Source organism: Camelus ferus, chromosome 24 (assembly GCF_009834535.1).
Source record: "Camelus ferus isolate YT-003-E chromosome 24, BCGSAC_Cfer_1.0, whole genome shotgun sequence".
Taxonomy (NCBI): Eukaryota; Metazoa; Chordata; class Mammalia; order Artiodactyla; family Camelidae; genus Camelus; species Camelus ferus.
In genome coordinates, this window is record NC_045719.1 from 7,701,282 (window position 1) to 7,718,386 (window position 17,105).

Sequence of the window (17,105 nt, forward strand, 5' to 3'; positions counted from 1 at the left end):
TATGATCCAGCAGTTTCACTTCTGTTTCGAGTTAGTGTTTTCATTTCTCCAGATAAGTACCAACTTGAAAAAATATATGCACCCCTATATTCACTGGAGCATTATTTACAATAGCCAAGATATGCAAGCAGTCTAAGGGTCCATCAATGGATGGGTAAAGAAAATACGATAAATGTATACACACACATACACACAATGGAATATTATTATTCAGCCATAAAAAAGAATGAAATATTGCTATTTATGACAACATGGACGAACCTTGAGGGCATTACGCTAAGTGAAATAAGTCAGAGAAAGACAAATACCACGTGATCTCACTTATATAGAAGCTTAAAAAACCTGGAGCTCATAGAGGCAGAAAACAGGTGGTTGCGAGAAGCAGGGAGTGGTGGGGTGTACAAAATGGTATATGCAAAAGGTACAAACTTCCAGTCATAAAAGAAATAAGGCATGGTAATGTAATGTTCAGCATGGTGACTATAGTTAATAATACTGTTATATACTTGAAAGTTGCTAAGAGAGTAAACCTTAAAAATTCTCATCACAACAAAAGAAATGGTAACTGTGTGGTAATGGATGCTAACTAGGCTTACTGTGGTAATCACTCTGTAATATATACAAATTTGGAATCATGTACATTTGAAACTAATACAATATGTCAATTATATCAATTTTTAAAACAAAGTTGGTAATAAACAAAAAACTCAAATATATTTTGCTTAAGTTATTTTTGGTAGTAACCAGGCCACAAATTATCCAGTTATCCATTCAGCAGACATATACTGAATACCTTCGGTGTGTCAGGCACTGGTCCAAGTGCTAGGGGTCTTCAGACACATCAGGAACTCCCACCCTGGTCAGTTTCAGGAAAAGGACACAAATATCTAAACCAGCAATTCCAGCGAACAGTGACAAGTTTCCCAGATCTGTCATTTGGGAGCTTTCTTTGGCCATTTGGGATCTGAGGTGGCACTAGGATTCCCCAGAATAGCTCCTTCAAAATGAATTTTACCTTTTAGTTAATCTGAATAAGAACTTCTAGGCATTTCTCTGAAAAATTAATTATTGAATGATGTATTTGGAATCTTTCCTATAAAAATATATATTCCTTTTTTTTTTGAGTTGTATATTAACATTATTCTTTAAGAAAAACTAACACTCATCCTTTTTTCCTCTCTTTTAGTTCTATCATCTGCATTATAATGGACCATGATATAATTGAGCAAATTTTCGGACAGTTCTCAAAGGCAAAGGAGACTTCTTTCCGATTGCATCACCTTCTCATCACATTGAAAAAAAGCACTGAAAACCAATTACTGGAAAAATTGACAGCCAGTGTTCTTCACCATCTGCCATTTATCAAGGACTCTGGAACAAAAGTGTTCCCCCATTATGATACATTGATTTTCAGTATGCAGATGGACTGCATCACATAGATTTTTCTCAGCCAGTAACCATACAGTTATACAAATCGTATCTTCCAGAGCATGGAACACTCCAATCAGAAAAAGATCACCATTGGTTGTTGAGCTTTAGGAAGAACTGAAAACACATACGGTGTAAACAGTACCTTACGTTTCTAAAATCCCAAATGTAGGAAAAATATGCAGACATACAGATATATAGGCCATCTCTTAGTAACAATATGAAATATACTTAAAGAGCTTTTAAAACTTTGTATTTTTGTACAAAATATTTGCTTTTTTATAATTTTTCCTTTTTTCCTTTTTTTTTGTCATTTTTACCAATATAGTACATGAAGCCAAAGAAAACAATAATGGTATTAATAAAAACTCATAGGGTTTCTTGTCAGATTTAATTCTACCCAATGGCAAAGAATTTTTTCAGTTGTGGTTTAAAAAATAATTAAATATATGTGTGTGTGTATATATATATTTTTAAATGTATCATTTCCTCAGAGGAGTCCGTCACTTGAAATGTCTAGAAATGTCCTTGCAGACCTGGGCAGGGTAGGTCAGGCCTGAGCACATACGTGACTCTCCGTCAGGTAGGCTCTGCGTTGAGCCCATCACCAACCGACAGAATGCTGTGTGTCTGCCAAGCTCAGAGGAAGCGGTCAACTCAGGATTTGCCTTTCCTTCATTTTGGTGGAGTCGGGGGTGGTGGAGAGGCATCTGTTGGGAAGGGCAGAGCACCTGAATCTGGCCATCCAGAAGACCCTGTTTTTGGCTGAGGTGTGTGTGAATATACTTGGTATCAGACCCATACCCGAGCTGACGTTAAATGTCAGGAAAGGATAGCATCACACTGGCCAAAGGCAGAGATGCTAGAAAGATGGGAACAGCTATGTGCTACCTGGAAGGTTTGTGTTTTCCTAAGTCAGATTCAAAACAAAAAAAACACAAACATAATTCCGAGGCACATGCGTGATGAAATGCAAGAATAAAATTTTTGGCCACTTGGTCGAACTCTTGCAAAGAACCTTTCCTCTGAGCCCATCTTCCTTCTACTCCTTGACTTGCCATGGAAAAGTCTAACATGACATGTGCTGAAAATAGGCTTGGATGTAACTGATACTCAAAGGTAAGATTTCCATCCAACAGATTCCCTCTCCTCCCCTCCTAAGGAGCTCCCCAGGCAGTGCTGCTACCTATCCCACGTACAATGGTCAAAGAATAAAGACAGAGTTTGACTTTCACACCTGCAGCCGTGTGGACTGTGTTGTCTTGCCCTGGTCACCATTCGTGTGGTGTCTGCAGCCCGGGACTGGCCTTCTCAGCACCTCGATGCCCTGCTGTCCTGTCCACGAGGCCTGGTCCAGTTGGCAGGACCCACTGTCATCTGGACCCACTGGACTCTGGTACTTTTTTAGGCTCAAGACTTTCCTTCTGAAGATGAAACTATCCTCTTTTTCATCCTCTTCTGGTTTTTTCAGGTGTCAATTAAGATTCATGTCCAGAAGCAACTTGAAATTAAATGTCTGATGCCATCATCAGATTGACAGTGGTGCCAGTGCCCCAGCTGAGGGTGCTCCTCTCCCAGCCCTAATGACTCCCTAGAGCTTGGCATTTGTCGGGCTTCAGTCAGATGATCGCATGTCATCCTCCCAACAGTCCTGAGAAGTAGGCGTTACTACACTCCCCATTTTACAGTGGGAGTGCGCTCGGGGAGGGGACGTCATTTCCTGGGTCACATCATCACCAAGGAATGAGGCAGGATTCAGACTCAAGCTTTGAAAATGTTCTAATTTTCTTTCGGAAGCAGGGTCTCTCTTAATAACACACAGAATAAAATCAGATGAATAGCACGCATGACAAGATGTCTCAGGTACTCCTCTGTACATGTAGCTATTTATACACTAGGTTTCTGCTTCCTTGCTCACCCTCATGCTCTTCTCAGAGGAGAGTTTTGGTAAAATATCATGAGGTCTTCAGGCACCTGAGTTGCTGTGTGCTGTGAGAAGATGGAAACTGTTCTCTTTTTAAGTGACTCTTGAAAGAGTGAGTGCACAACCTAGAAAGAAAAACCCTTTCTTCCCTCTTCTGTGATCCATGTTCACCAGCTCTTCCTATATCCTGCCTTTTAGAAGGCAGAGCTCAAACTAAAGCAGACAACACACAGTATACCTGCTTCCATTTTAAAAAACCAGATGTTTAAGGAAGGAGAAAGCTAGATAAATCATACGTCCCTGTGTAAATCAGGTAACAATGCGAGCATGTGTACTTTGCCTCAGGTGACAAAACTGATCTCTTCACGTTCAGCTCTTTCACATACATTATCTCTTCTAATCTTGGGGCAAAATCTTTTCCCCTACTTTAGCCATGAGGAAACTGAGGCTCATTTGAAGACTTGTCCGTTGCCCACATCACTGTCATGCAAATCTGATCAGGTTCCTCGTTCTTATGTCCCCCACAGTCCATCCTACCCCTTACCCCCAGTTTAAAACCTCCTGAGTTGTCTGCAGGACACACATTCAGGGGAGATCAAGTCCTCGGTGACCAGGTTCCCAGCCACACATCCAGCCTTCCCTCCAGCTGCGTCCCTGCCCCCCTCACCATGCACCAGAACAGCCTTACAAGCCCCCTACAACTTCCTCCATGCTCTTTCTTACCCCAACACTCTACCTGGGTATCCCTTCGCTAGCTTTTTCACCTGGAAAGCACCTTTAAGATTCAGCTCAAGCATCACTTTTAGCCTGAATCCTTTCCCCACAAATGCACCCTGAAGGGTGCTGATTCCCCCTTCCATGCCAAATGCTACACACAAGTGCTCTGAGTAATATGGGAAAAACTCTTTCCCTGCGATAGATGATCTACAAATTAGCTACATGTTACTGAATTAAGAAGAGACAGGTAAATGTGGACAGTCAGCTATGAACTCCTAAAAGCACTGAAGGGTAAGAGCAGCCAAGCAGGAGAAATGAAGGCATTCATGTTGACAGTAGTTGGTTATTATATACCCACTATATTGGATATTTGTATAATAAACATCATGAATGGAAGACGGAGTGAAAAGAATCAGCCGGCTGAACAGATTCCTTCTATTTCTCAAAATATGGCCCTGAGTCAGGGAAAGGCTTTAGAAACCTTTTCGAAACAGCAGCGTAGTGAAGTATCTCTTTCCTTACTGTTATACTCAATGGTTTCAAAGTCTAGGTGAACTTCTGCGGTCTTTTTAAGAATGTATTTCTTTGTACAATAGCTCCGTTTTCCTGGAAAGAGGCCCTTAATGGTATGACATCACGCTTGTTGTATAAATCATAAAGCAGATGTTAAAGAGATTTTGCTCCACACGTTCATCCTTTTTCCTTTCCTCCTAGATATCCTGGTTCAAATAACATGCCCGGGTTAACACCGGGCAGGCAACCGTCCAAAGAAAAGCAAGCGTAAGAAAACCAACCGTAATTCTGCAGGATCAGAGCCCCTGGTTTTCACATTTTTCAATGAATGAGCCTATGAATGAACGATCTCGGTCCAGCCCTGCCTGCCATAGCCAGGATGGGGCCCCCGCCTCCGGCCTTCCTCCAAGGACTTACTCGCCCTGAGTTTATACAACAGGGATCACCCGTGCCACCTGGGCGGGAGGCAGCTGCCAGTGAGGAGACTCCTGCCAACAGCTCATCCCGGCAGGTCATTAAATGGGCTTAACCAAAGGGTCTCGCTTTAGTCCTCTTGGCCAGGGCTGGAGAACTGTCCTTTGGCCAGTCTTCCAGCCTTTGCTGCCAGAGTTTGCCGTATTCTTTAATCATCACTCATTGCCGTGACCCACTAAATCGTGCCTGCAAGCTGCAGGGAATTATAAGATTCTTAAAATCAGTTCCTGTGCCTTAGAACTAAGGAGCTAGGCCAGGCCTGACATAAACCAGCACAAAGTCCTAGCTCTCATAACACCGACTGCGGGTTAGGAACTTGACATAAACTATCTCCAAACGCTATGCAAGGAAACTGAAGATCAGAGAGGTTAAATCCTTTTCCAAGAACTGGGATTTGAACCCATGGCCACCTAGCTTCCACCCCGCCATGCTGTCTCCTGTGCTCCGACAGTAACCTTCCCGAGTGTCTGGGCTCTCAGTCAAACCACCAAGTCTCTCTCTCCAACAGAAGCAGCGAAATAGTGGAGGAATCCCGATTTGTACATTTTAGGTAAAAGTACTAGACCAATCCTTTAGTTACCAATGAGCAAAGAGGCAAAAGTCCACTCGGCACCCATGCCATGCATGTCCAGAGAGGTCTAGTTTGGGAAAAACCACCCTAGATTCTAGAGTAACTAAGTCTTTTTTTCCCACAAGAGGACAAGGTGGAGAATACAGTTGACCCTTGAACAATGTGGGAGTTAGGAGCACTCATTGTCTGCTCATAACTTGTAGTCCACCCTCCACGTGTGGCATTTGGTTCCTCCACATCAGCAGTTTCACATCTGCAGCTTCAACTGCTATGGATCGTGTAGTACTGTTGTATGTATTTATTGAGAAAAAGGCATACCTCCTCTTTCAAGACACTTCCTCGAAAGTCTCTAGCCCCCAGTGAGCTCTCCCTTCCCTTAATTCCCCCGAGACCCACCACCTGCACGCATCATCAGCACTTTGCTTCCAACCAAAGCACAGCAGACTATAAACCGTGCTCCGGGGAGCCCAGGGTCCCTGTGAAGGTGCCACAGTGGTCGGGAGGAAGGTACTTGCAAAGCACATGTAGCTCCTGGTCACTCTCCAGATGGTGACATATTTATTTCACACAACATGTCATTTGAGGTTTATTGTTTAAAAAAAATTTTGAAAATGTGGAGGCAATGCACTAGCCTTTAGCTTTTTATGTACATAAATTGTATCCACCCAAAATGAATAAAGTAAATTTAAATATCTCCAGATCAAGGAATCTGTGTTCTCCTTTTGTTCTAGAGGCAGATGAGTGATGGACAAATGGAAGGATGGATGCATGGATGGATGGAGAGATGCGAGTATGGATGGGCGGATGCTTGGATGCATGGAAAGGCTCCCCCATCAAAAGCAGTTCCTCCACAGCTTCTCCCTCCTTCCTCAGGATCTGCAGAAGTATGTCTTTTTGCTCCTACGTAAGTCCCACCGGAGCATCTCTCCTGGAACTTCAACCAAACTTCAAAAGGCCAACTAAAGGGGAGCTGAAGGGCAGAAGGGATGTGGGTGAGGCTGGCTGAACTCAGCTGCACGAGGCAGCTCCAGGTCCCGCTTCCTGAGGCCTGAAAGCGGCGTAAGAGGAAAAGCACAGAAGCCTGATGCTGTGGGAGATCCTGCTTAGGCAGACTCAAGGCAAGAAAGCATCCCCAGGGAACCTGCTTACATGTTCTTAAAAATCAATAATCCTGCCCCTACCCCCCCAAAAAATTCCTAGCTCTAACCTTCCACCATGATGTTCACAGATAGTAAAATGAATTTAAAAAATCGTTTTTCTCTTGCTTAATCAGCACCCACAATGGTCATATGTGCTGGAGACACACACTACCGTGGTTGTGATGACGTGTGATGTGTGATGATGACAGCATTAGGACCCCTGCACACACTCTTCTGAGGCCATGAAAAAAACATCTGCTCAAGATCATTTGGGTTCACTTTTGGACTCTGTGGCTACAGTGTTTGGGAACTACAAAGTCCCGGAATTACCTCCTCCTGCTTTCGTTTTCCATCGCAGGAACAGGGTCGCCTGCACTGCGTTGCCCACAGTCCGCAGGAAGAACTGGCAGCGTGGTCAACTGGCCCTGGCATTTGGGGATACTGGCTCCGTAACTCAGCTCACCCACGTGCACCCTGGAATCTGCCGGTCCGAGCAGGAGGGGCCAAGACCCAGCACGGCATCGAAACACAGGTTGGAACTGAGCCCCCCCAGGCTGGAGCCGGCCACCAGAGACCCCCACAGGAAGGCGCGGGGCCCCACCAAAAGGCAGATCAGGCTGATCTGTCTGAATATGCATATGAACTCTGGATTCTCATCCTTTCTGGTCCAGCCCCACTGCTGTTTTTGAGAAATAATCCCCTACTTGGTGTTAGAGATTATGTAAGAAAATACCACTTCTCAGAAGAAAATAAACCAATCCCCAAGATTAGTGTGTAAAGGACGAAGTCCCGGACCACACAGCCTGAGGTGTCCCAGAGCTTCACATCCTCCTGGGGCCCCACTGATCCCTGCTGTCGTCACAGCCGGGAGGGGCGGCGGGGGAACATGGCTCCTTCAAGCCTCTCGCCCAAGCACAGACCAAGTCCCTCCCTTCCTTCCTTCGCTAGGTTAGAAACTCTGAAGAGGGTGTACAGTCAAGCCAGAGCACAGAAAGAGATAAACAGTCACAGAAGCATGCAGTTACCAGGCAAGCAGAGCCTGCCAGCCACGAAGGAGTCCAGGAAGAGAGGTCTCACCTGGACTCCTCCCTTACTGCCTCCATCACCTTGAAAACCCTCTCTCCGGGAGCACCTGTTAGACACCCAGCCCCGCCAAGTGCCCCTCTCCCACCTACAGATCCACGGGTCCACCCTGAGAGACACCTGTCTCAGGTTACTCACACAAAGCCAGATCTCAGCCTTCAGATACAATCCAGCCTCTCCCTACAGGGGCCTGCACCAGAATGACCAAATCTCAGTAATAAATATCCAAAGCCATGAATACAAGAGACAGAGGAAGGGAGGGGGAGGGAGGCAAACCTGAGTAAAATGGCCAGGCAGGTGATACTTCAGCCAAAGAAGCCTGTCTCCAAAGGTGGGCTCAGTTATTAAGGGGAGGAATCTGGGGAGAGGAAGTCAAAAGCGGGATGACATTTACAAGTAGACCATGATTTTTTTCCTTATCTTTATAGACATTACTTTTTCAGAGCAGTTTTAGATATACAGAAAAGTTAACCAAACGCTACTGTAGCCAGATGATCAAGGCCAAAATTGAGTCATAAATCACATGGCTGGTATATGTACCCTTGATACGATGTAACAAAAATTTACACACTTTACCTCTGTGGTCTTTCTCCCAAAAGCCTATAAAATCAGTCTACTTCTGTAGAAAACATCGGACACATTCCTATGGAAGGATAGCACACAAAACATCTGACCAGTCCTGAAAACTGTCAAGGCCACCAAAAAGAAACAAAGAATGGGGGGAGGGTAATAGCTAAGTGGTAGAGTGTGTGTTTGGCATGCGTGAGGTCCTGGGTTCATTCCCCAGTACCTCCATTTTTAAAAAGTGAAAAATAAATAAACAAACAAACAAACAAACTCACTAAGAAAAGAAAGAAAGAAAGAAAAGAAACAACGAATGAAAACCTGTCACAGCCAAGGAGAGCCTATGGAGACGTGACAAGTCCACATATGTGACATCCTGGATGTGATCCTGAGACAGAAAAAAGACACTAGGTCAGAACTAAGGGTATCTAAGTATGGACTCGGGTTACTAATAATGTATCAATATTGGTTCACTGATTATAACACATTTTCCACACTCATGTAAGATGTTAAGAATAAGGGAAATTGGATGCTGCACATTAGGGAATCCTCTGTACTACCTTCCCAAATTTCTTTTGTAATCTAAAACTGTTCTAAAAAAATAAAGTCTATTGTATAAAAAGTTAAAGTTGCTAAATTAGATACAAAACTATACTAACAGGGCAACGGGGCCATAACCTGAGTTATTTCTTCAGCCAGACAGAAACCATCTGCCCCCCTGCTGGACAAAAATCATTGGCAGATTATCAACTACCTTCATTAACATGTAGCTTTACAGGGTTTGAGCCATAACCAACGTAAGTTGTCAAAGTTGCATTCCCCTAGAGGTTCTGATGGCCCTTTGATGGGCTTGTTGGTCAATGTGACAGAACGACGTTTGCACGGATATCTATTTGTCCTTTCATCTTATTTCCAAGTTGGATAATTTTTATCCTAACATAACTCCTAACTTTTAAAAAAAATCATTATTTTTCAGAGCAGTTTTAGGTTTACAGAAGAGCTGAACAGAGTGTACAGAGTTCCCACACACCCTGTCAACCACCCCGCAGTCTCCGCTCTTGATAACACGGTTTGTTGTGTGCTACACTTGGGACAACTGATGAACCAACAGTGCTGTTAACTGACATCCACAGTTCACATGCGGGTTCACGTGACATGCAGCCATCATCACAATTCCACACAAGACAGTTTCACTGCCCTAAAAATCCCCCGTCCTCCACCTATTTATCCCTTGCCTCCTCCGCTGGAGCCCCTAGTAACACTGATATTTCTACTGTCCCTATAGTTTTGCCTTTTCCAGAATGTCATATGGTTGGAACCACACAGTCTGTAACCTCTTCTTATTGGCTTCTTTCACTTAGTAACATGCATTTAAGCTTCTTCTATGTCTTTTCATGGCTTAATAGCTCATTCATTTTTAATGCTGAATAAGATTCCATGTCTGGCTGTACTACAGTTTATTTATCCATCCACCTACTGAAGGATATCTTGGTTGCTTCCAAGTTTTAGCAATTATGAGAAAAGCTGCTATAAACACCTGTGTGCAAGGTTTTGAGTGGACATACGTTTTCAGTTCCTGTGGGTAAATACTAAGGAGTGTGATTGCTGGATAGTATTGTAAGGGTATGTTTAGTTTTGTGAGACATCTCCAAAGTGGCCGCACCATTCTGCATTCTCAGCAGCCGTGTATGATCCTGCTGCTCCACATCCTCATCTGCATCTGTAATTGCCAGTACTCTGGACTTCGGCCATTCTGAAAGGTGTATAGTGGGTAATCTTTGTTTTTTAACTGAAATATTTAGTCCCATTATAAGTAATGGAATTGTCGCATATTTGGGTTTAAATCAAGCATCATGTGTTTTGTGTCTCACTTTCTCATGTTCCTTTTCTCCCCTTTCCTGTCATTTTTTGGATTAAGTTTTTTTTTTTTTTTTTTGCCCCCTTCTCCACTTTTGTCTTGCTATTTAGACATTATTTTGACATTACATTAGTGGTTACACTAACTTGGAAAATATAATATTCTCTTTGGCTTGTTAAAATTCAATTCATTCAAACTGTAAAAAAAGTTAACCTATTTCTCCCACCCTGACTCCCTTCCTCTTGCAATCACCAACACATTCTCTGTATCTATGAGCTCAGTTTGTTGTTTTTACAAGATTCTACATAGAAGAGATCATACAGTATTTGTCCTTCTCTGTCTGACCTATTCACTCAGTATAATGCCCTCAAAGTCCATTCATGTTGTCACAAATGGCAAATTTTCATTCTTTTTCAAAGCTAAATAATATTCCATATATATTTACCACAATTTCTTTATCCATTCATCTATTGATGAACACTTAGACTGTTTCCATAGCTTGGCTATTGAGGTAAATAATGCTGCAGTAAACACGGGTGCTGCATATAGCTTTTTGAATTAGTGCTTTTGTTTTCTTCAGATAAAAACCCAGAACTGGAATAGCTGGATCATATGGTATAGTTCTATTTTTTTTTTTTTTTTGGCAGGGTGAGGTAATTAGGTTTTATTACTTATTTTTAGAGGAGGTACTGGGGACTGAACCCAGGACCTTATGCATGCCAAGCATGCACCCTACCACTTGAACTACACCCTCCCCCCCACAATAGTTCTATTTTTAATTTCAGGAATCCCTGTACTGTTTTCCGTAGTGGTTGAACCAATTAACATTCCCACAGACAATGCACAGGGGCTCCCTTTTCTCCACATCCTCACTAACACTTGTTACTTCCTGCCTTTTTGATAATAGCCACTCTGCTAGGTGTGAGGTGGTAGCTCACTGTGGTTTTGATTTGCATTTTCCCAATGATTAGTGATGTTGAACATCTTTTCATGTACTTGTTGGCTAACTGTATGTTTTCTTCAGAAAAATTTTTATTCAGATCTTCTGCCTATTTTTCAATCAAATTTTGTTGGTTTTGAGTTATATGAGTTCTTCATTTAATTTGGATATTATCCCCTTATCAGATCTATAATTTGCAATCATTTTCTCCCATGAGAAAAAGGTTGCCTTTTCATTTTGTTGATGGTCTTCTCTGCCGTGCAGAAGCTTTTTAATTTGACGTAGTCCCACTTGTTTATTTTTGCTTGTTGCTTTTGGTGTCAGATTCAGAAAATCATTGCCAAGACCTATGTCAAGGAGCTTACCGCCTATGTTTTCTTTCAGGAGTTTTATGGTTTCAAGTCTTAACATGCAAGTCTTTTATCTCATAACTCTTATACTATTTTCTTTGCTACTAGCTAGACTCAAGATTCTGACTGGTAGGTCACAGATAGCACTGTGGCATCTCACAAACCCACTGCTAACGTGCAGCCCGATGTTGATCAACGTAGAAATTTCATTTGGGGGCACAACTACAATCCTTACTGTTACAGAGATGTTCAAAAGATGAAACACAGAGGTGAGAAGGTTGTAAAAAAGCAATATACAGCTAAGTGGAACTTACTGTAAGGGGGTCAAAAAGGTATATTTTTATACATTTTTTAGTACCAAAGGCAAATTTTATGCTAATGTAAACATCTGAGAGGAAGGCCAGGGCAGTGAAAAGGTCTTCTCAAACAACATGGTCTGAAAAGCTGCTCGGTGAATGAGGCAGGAACTGTGGAGGCTTTCCTAACACCAGGAGAAAGTGTTAAACCCCAGCAGTGACTGCACGGAAACTTACTGCTTACTTGCTTGCTGTTGTTCTGAGTATTTTGATCTCTTCAAACAGGCCACCAAAATTCTAGCATATGAGACTGGGCTAGAAATGTTAAGAGTTGAGAATCAGTGAGCCAGGCTGTCAAAGTGTCAAAACTAAGAGAAAGCCAAAAAGACGGGAACAGAGTGAAAGACTGATAGATTTCTAACCCTGTCGGCAAAGCCTCTGCTTTTGGCATTGGGCATTAGGCAGGAACACCTCCGGGTCCATCCAGGACAATATTACATCGCAAGAAGACAGCTCATCTGTTGGAGAATTCGTCTCCCACCCACTGATCCCAGGAGAGAGAGATGAAGGGGTGGAGGGAAAGTAATTTTTCATCTAGCTGAGCCTTAGACCACTGTCAATGTGGTAATTACATGACGCTGGCTGTTTATTTTGGTAATTTATCGGGGTAAGTTACGTGGGATCATTTAAAAACTAAGTTCATTCAGTCACTTAGAAAAACATTTTCAACTGGCTTATGTGTGGAGCAATAAAGTGTGAAAGTGACATAGCATCCAAATTGTAGCCATCTGTGACTGGGCTTTTCTCACTTGGGGGAAAGAAAATGGTTAAGCCTGAAGGATAGTATTTCTCTCTGTTGCTCCGACTCTGAGGGAATAATGAGATCCTGCTGGGGACACAGTGGCTTGGGGAGGCGAGCACAGAGGTGGTCTGGTGCACTTCCAAAGCTGTGTGCGAGCCTGCACCACGAGACCCTGGTTATGCAGGAGGATTAGTGAACCTTGCTGAACAGGGACTAGGAGTGCCACGTGCCAACACACAGACCTGCCCCAAGACCCCTCAGCACCTCTCAAACATGAATTAACTTGAGCACCTCTACTACAGAGCACAGGGCCAGTGATTCATTCATCTATCCATCAAAGATTCATATAGTCAACCACATAGGACCTCCATACTGTGTTCTAGATCCTGTGCTAGGTGCTGGGGACCTTTCTTGAGTACCCTGGAAAGCAGATCCCAAGATAAAGGCTTCATTTCCCTCTTCCACCACCCACTCTAGATTTCGCTCACCCTTGGCCAGTCATCCAGACAGCCGAGGCCCTGAGTCCTTCACTGCCTTGGCCTCATCAAGCCATCGCTGTGGAAGTTGCCCACTTACCATCATTCCTGCCATGAAGCACCACGAGACACCCAAGTGAGTCCTCTGGGTTCCAGCCAACTCCTCCATGCCTTCCTTATGTAGCAGCAACCCTACTCCTCATGGTAGTTAGAGTCAATTTCCCAACAATGGACTAATTCTCTTCTTCACCAGTTCTTCCACTGACATGAGGAGCCTAAAATGACCCGGCATAATCACAGCCCAAGTTCAACTACTGCCTGGTGTTCCCCCTGTAGGAACCGGAACCTTTAAAGTAGCAGAATCCAATGTTCCAGGCTTGAGAAGCAGTGGAGGTGAGAGGATCCACACCCACTTCTACCCCTTGGTTCTTGTAGCTGTGGATTCCAGTCATTGGGAACGCAGCACTACAGCCACTGACTTAGTGCATACACTGCACACTGGAGGACGGCTCCCTGAATCTACAGGTCACTGCCCCAACGCCAGAACCCTAGCTGAGCCTTCAACAGTCTTTCCACTGTCCCATTAGACTAGCTGCTTCTGGTTGATCAGATATCTGAGGAGACCAGTGGACCTCATGGCCATGTGCCCAGTCACAATGTTGTGTAGGATGCCACTGTTATTGTTGTTTTTTGTTTTGAGGGGAGGTAACTGGTTTATTTATTTTTTAATGGAGGTACTGGGGATTGAACCCAGGACCTTGTGCATGCTAAGCATGCACTCTTACCACTGAACTATACCCTTACCCCAGGATGCCATTTTTAACAGATCAGAGATTCTGTGAGCCCTTGGGTGGTGGTATTAATAGAGACACGCGGGTAGGGAAGGTATCAATTTCGGTAGGAACAAGGTGAAACTGAAATCATTCGGCCATCAAGTGGGTGGTCTGGTCGCCTCAAGGCTCATCACTAGAGGTCCACACCCACAAGATGAGACACCTTGTCTACCTTGTGGCTGAGCGCTCCCTCTGTAGTGGGAGTTCTCTGGTGGGCATGAATGTAAGATGCAAAGATACACACACTTTGTGCCCACAACCATAGTCTCATCCTCATGCCTATTTCCCAAATTTCCTTACCATGGACCCTCCAATGTGGTTCCTTCTTGGCCCCGACCAAGCAGTCAAGCCAGTCACCCTTATCCAAGAATTCGTATCAGTTTGTATCTCAGGTTGCTTCTCCCTCTTTATAAAGCGAGCCACCCAGTATGCTGCTTGCACCTCTGTCCACTGGTAGGATTCCCTTCACCACTTTCTGTTAAGGCCACCCTGGGAGGGGCTGCAACGGGGCAGCAATCCGTCTCCAGCTAGAACCCAGGTCCTGTGCTCTTTCTCTTCACTGTGCTGGTAAACGGACAGTATAGGTGGCTGGTTAACTTTCCCACTGTAGTAGGTTCAGGACAGAGATGTGAAATGAATGAGGCTCTTTGGCACTTAAGTCTGTGCTTTTCCTGGGTACCCATCCTGCCAAACCAGAAAGCAGTGCTGGGCTGGGGAACACGTAGCTTCTCCCATCAGTTCTCTGCCCAACAGGTGGTCACTGCTACTCCAGCAACTGGCCAGAGCACGATGCCCTCCACAGAGCAGGTCAGAAAAACATCTGTGTGCCAGACCCCACCCTGCCCAGTGCTGAGGGGGACACTTTATGCTGTGGCTGGGATTACCAGCTTGAATGCCACTGCTATAGAAAGATGAAAAACCACAATCTGGTTTGGGCCAGTTCTGGCTCACAAGTTGTGCCGCAGCCAGCTGAGAGACTGGCAACCCTGGGAGAATAGAAAAGTTAAGAAATCTGCCCTGTGTTGATTTTTCAAGGGACTTAGAAGTTGATGGATGCTTCACAGTATTTAGTGACTAATGTCCCTTCCTTTTTTCTAAAAGCTCATGTGGTAAGCATTTATTTCCTGAACACCTGCCAAGAGAGTAATTTTTTCACAGGTGGAATATCATTTTAAAGTGCAAGATGAAGTCCCGATCACAAACACTATCAAGGCAGGCACTTGAGCCTACCTATAGCAACTTAAGAAGTAGTGCCTCCTTTTGGTTTCAGGTTTGGGGAGTTCAAGAGAAAAAGAGAGACAGAAACTTCCCAAAGTTTCCGCAGTGCTTATTTTTCTCTAAGAGTCAGGCTTGCTTGTTGGATGAGAACGGTCAATCCAGGACAGCTGGCAGCTCCAGGTAAAAATGTGCCTATGACTTGTTTTTAGTTGTGTTATTATCCCTTTCAAGCTAAGGTTGCAGGCTGGCAGCGCCCTAAAGGAGGGTGAGAACTGGTCAGCACCCACAGCTCCCCACTCGGGAGGCCTCCAGAGCCTGGAGCGGGGCCGCACTGGGACTGACCCAAGCCAGGCCTTCCTGTGCCGCCCAGGGTCAGAGCCGCACCCTCAGAACCAACCTTCACTTGAACCCACACTGGACAGGCCAGTCCAGGGGCACATACAGATTTGCTAAATGGGTGTTTGTGTTCTAAGAAGTGTCTGTCAAATCCACAGTTAAGACTGGAGGATGGTGAGAAAGTAACTACTATGGGAACTGCTACCTGATTTTGCCACTGAGTGAAGGTGTAGGCATTTCAATCCAGAAAGTGCTGAGTGAAAGTAAGGTATTTTGTCTTAAGAAGTAGAAATACAGTTAACCTGGGATTTTAAAATCTTTCCCCAAAATAACAGTAAAACTTGTCTTAAATGAAACTGGTTAAATGCCTTGAGTATTATGAACCTCCTTTGATTAGTAAGTCAAATTACTTATGGACTGTTGGAAGACAAATCTTGTGCTGCACAAATTGCCAACTGATCACTTGGGAAAGGAACCCAAGGGTCAGGAAGAGCTCTTTATCGCACTGATGCAGAAAGACACACAAAGCCTGACCCAGATACAGAGCGGGGCCGGCACGGCTGGCAGATAGCTTTCATGGTTGAGCTGAGGAGACTGCTGCCTGGAAGCTCTAATAACAAAGAGAAGAATGGGGAGTAGGGGAAACACTGCCCAGGGTGAAACACAATGGACAGACTGGGAGGATCTGGGAGGGGTCTGGCTTCAGTGGAAAAACACAAGATGTATAAGGATCCCACCATTCTAGGTTCTTCCCCACCCCACCTCCTAAACACTTGAACCCAGCTAGACAACATACTTAATTACAGGTATCTGCCCTTTCTATGAGCTCCATCATGGTTAGTTATGGGAAGAGTATATTAATTTCGATAACACGAGATGCTACAACAAACAGCCCCTCAAAAAAGTGTACAATGGCTCAAAGACCATAGAATTTTCTTTCTTTCCCGTAATTCAGTGTGAGGGAGATGCTGTTTAGCAGCCTTTTCCACACGGCAATTCAGGAACCCAGGCTCCATCCGTTTTGTGGCATTTCCTAGGGCCTTGTCATCTTCTGCAGAGGGACACTGAAAGGGGGACAAGTATGAAGAAGCCTCTTAAAAACCTTGCTTCTCAAAAACCCTAGCTCCAAAGTGACATGTAAAACTTCTAAACCACTGGCTAGAACTCTGTGGCATTCTATGCCTGCTTGCAAGGGTGCAAGAAATGCCGCCTAGCTTCATGCCCAAAGGAAATGAAGGGGGTTTTTTGGTGAATGGCTAACTATCTTGGAAGCAGATAAATGCTTTACTCGTTTTTGCATGTGTGCCTTCTGCTGTGCACTGCAGGGTTGGTGGTAAGTAAATATTAGTGAAACAAAGCAGTGTTTGAGTGACTACTGAGATCATAACAATCATGATTATAAACGTGTGGGGAGCTGATTATGTGCACCTAAGTCATTCACACGTTGTCTTACTTAATCCTCAAACTTTTGTGCACCTTTACAGCAGGCACAGAGAGACTTACTGGAAGTCATTTGGCTGGTGAGTGGCAAGGCTGGATTCTGAATCCAGATTCCTTATTCTTACCCACGATGTTTTGCTGCC

At 44.1% G+C, this 17,105-nt stretch overlaps 1 protein-coding gene across 2 annotated transcripts in view; it reads left to right on the plus strand.

The window, feature by feature from the left end:
• COLEC12 (collectin subfamily member 12) overlaps positions 1–2,662 on the plus strand; it is a 153,344-nt gene extending 150,682 nt beyond the window's left edge. For both annotated transcript variants that reach the window (XM_032467209.1, XM_032467210.1), the window contains one exon: positions 1,187–2,662. In XM_032467209.1, coding sequence (XP_032323100.1) covers positions 1,187–1,206 — 20 coding nt within the window. In that variant the 3' untranslated portion in view covers positions 1,207–2,662. The remainder of the gene's footprint in view (positions 1–1,186) is intronic.
• The last annotated feature ends 14,443 nt before the right edge of the window (positions 2,663–17,105 follow it).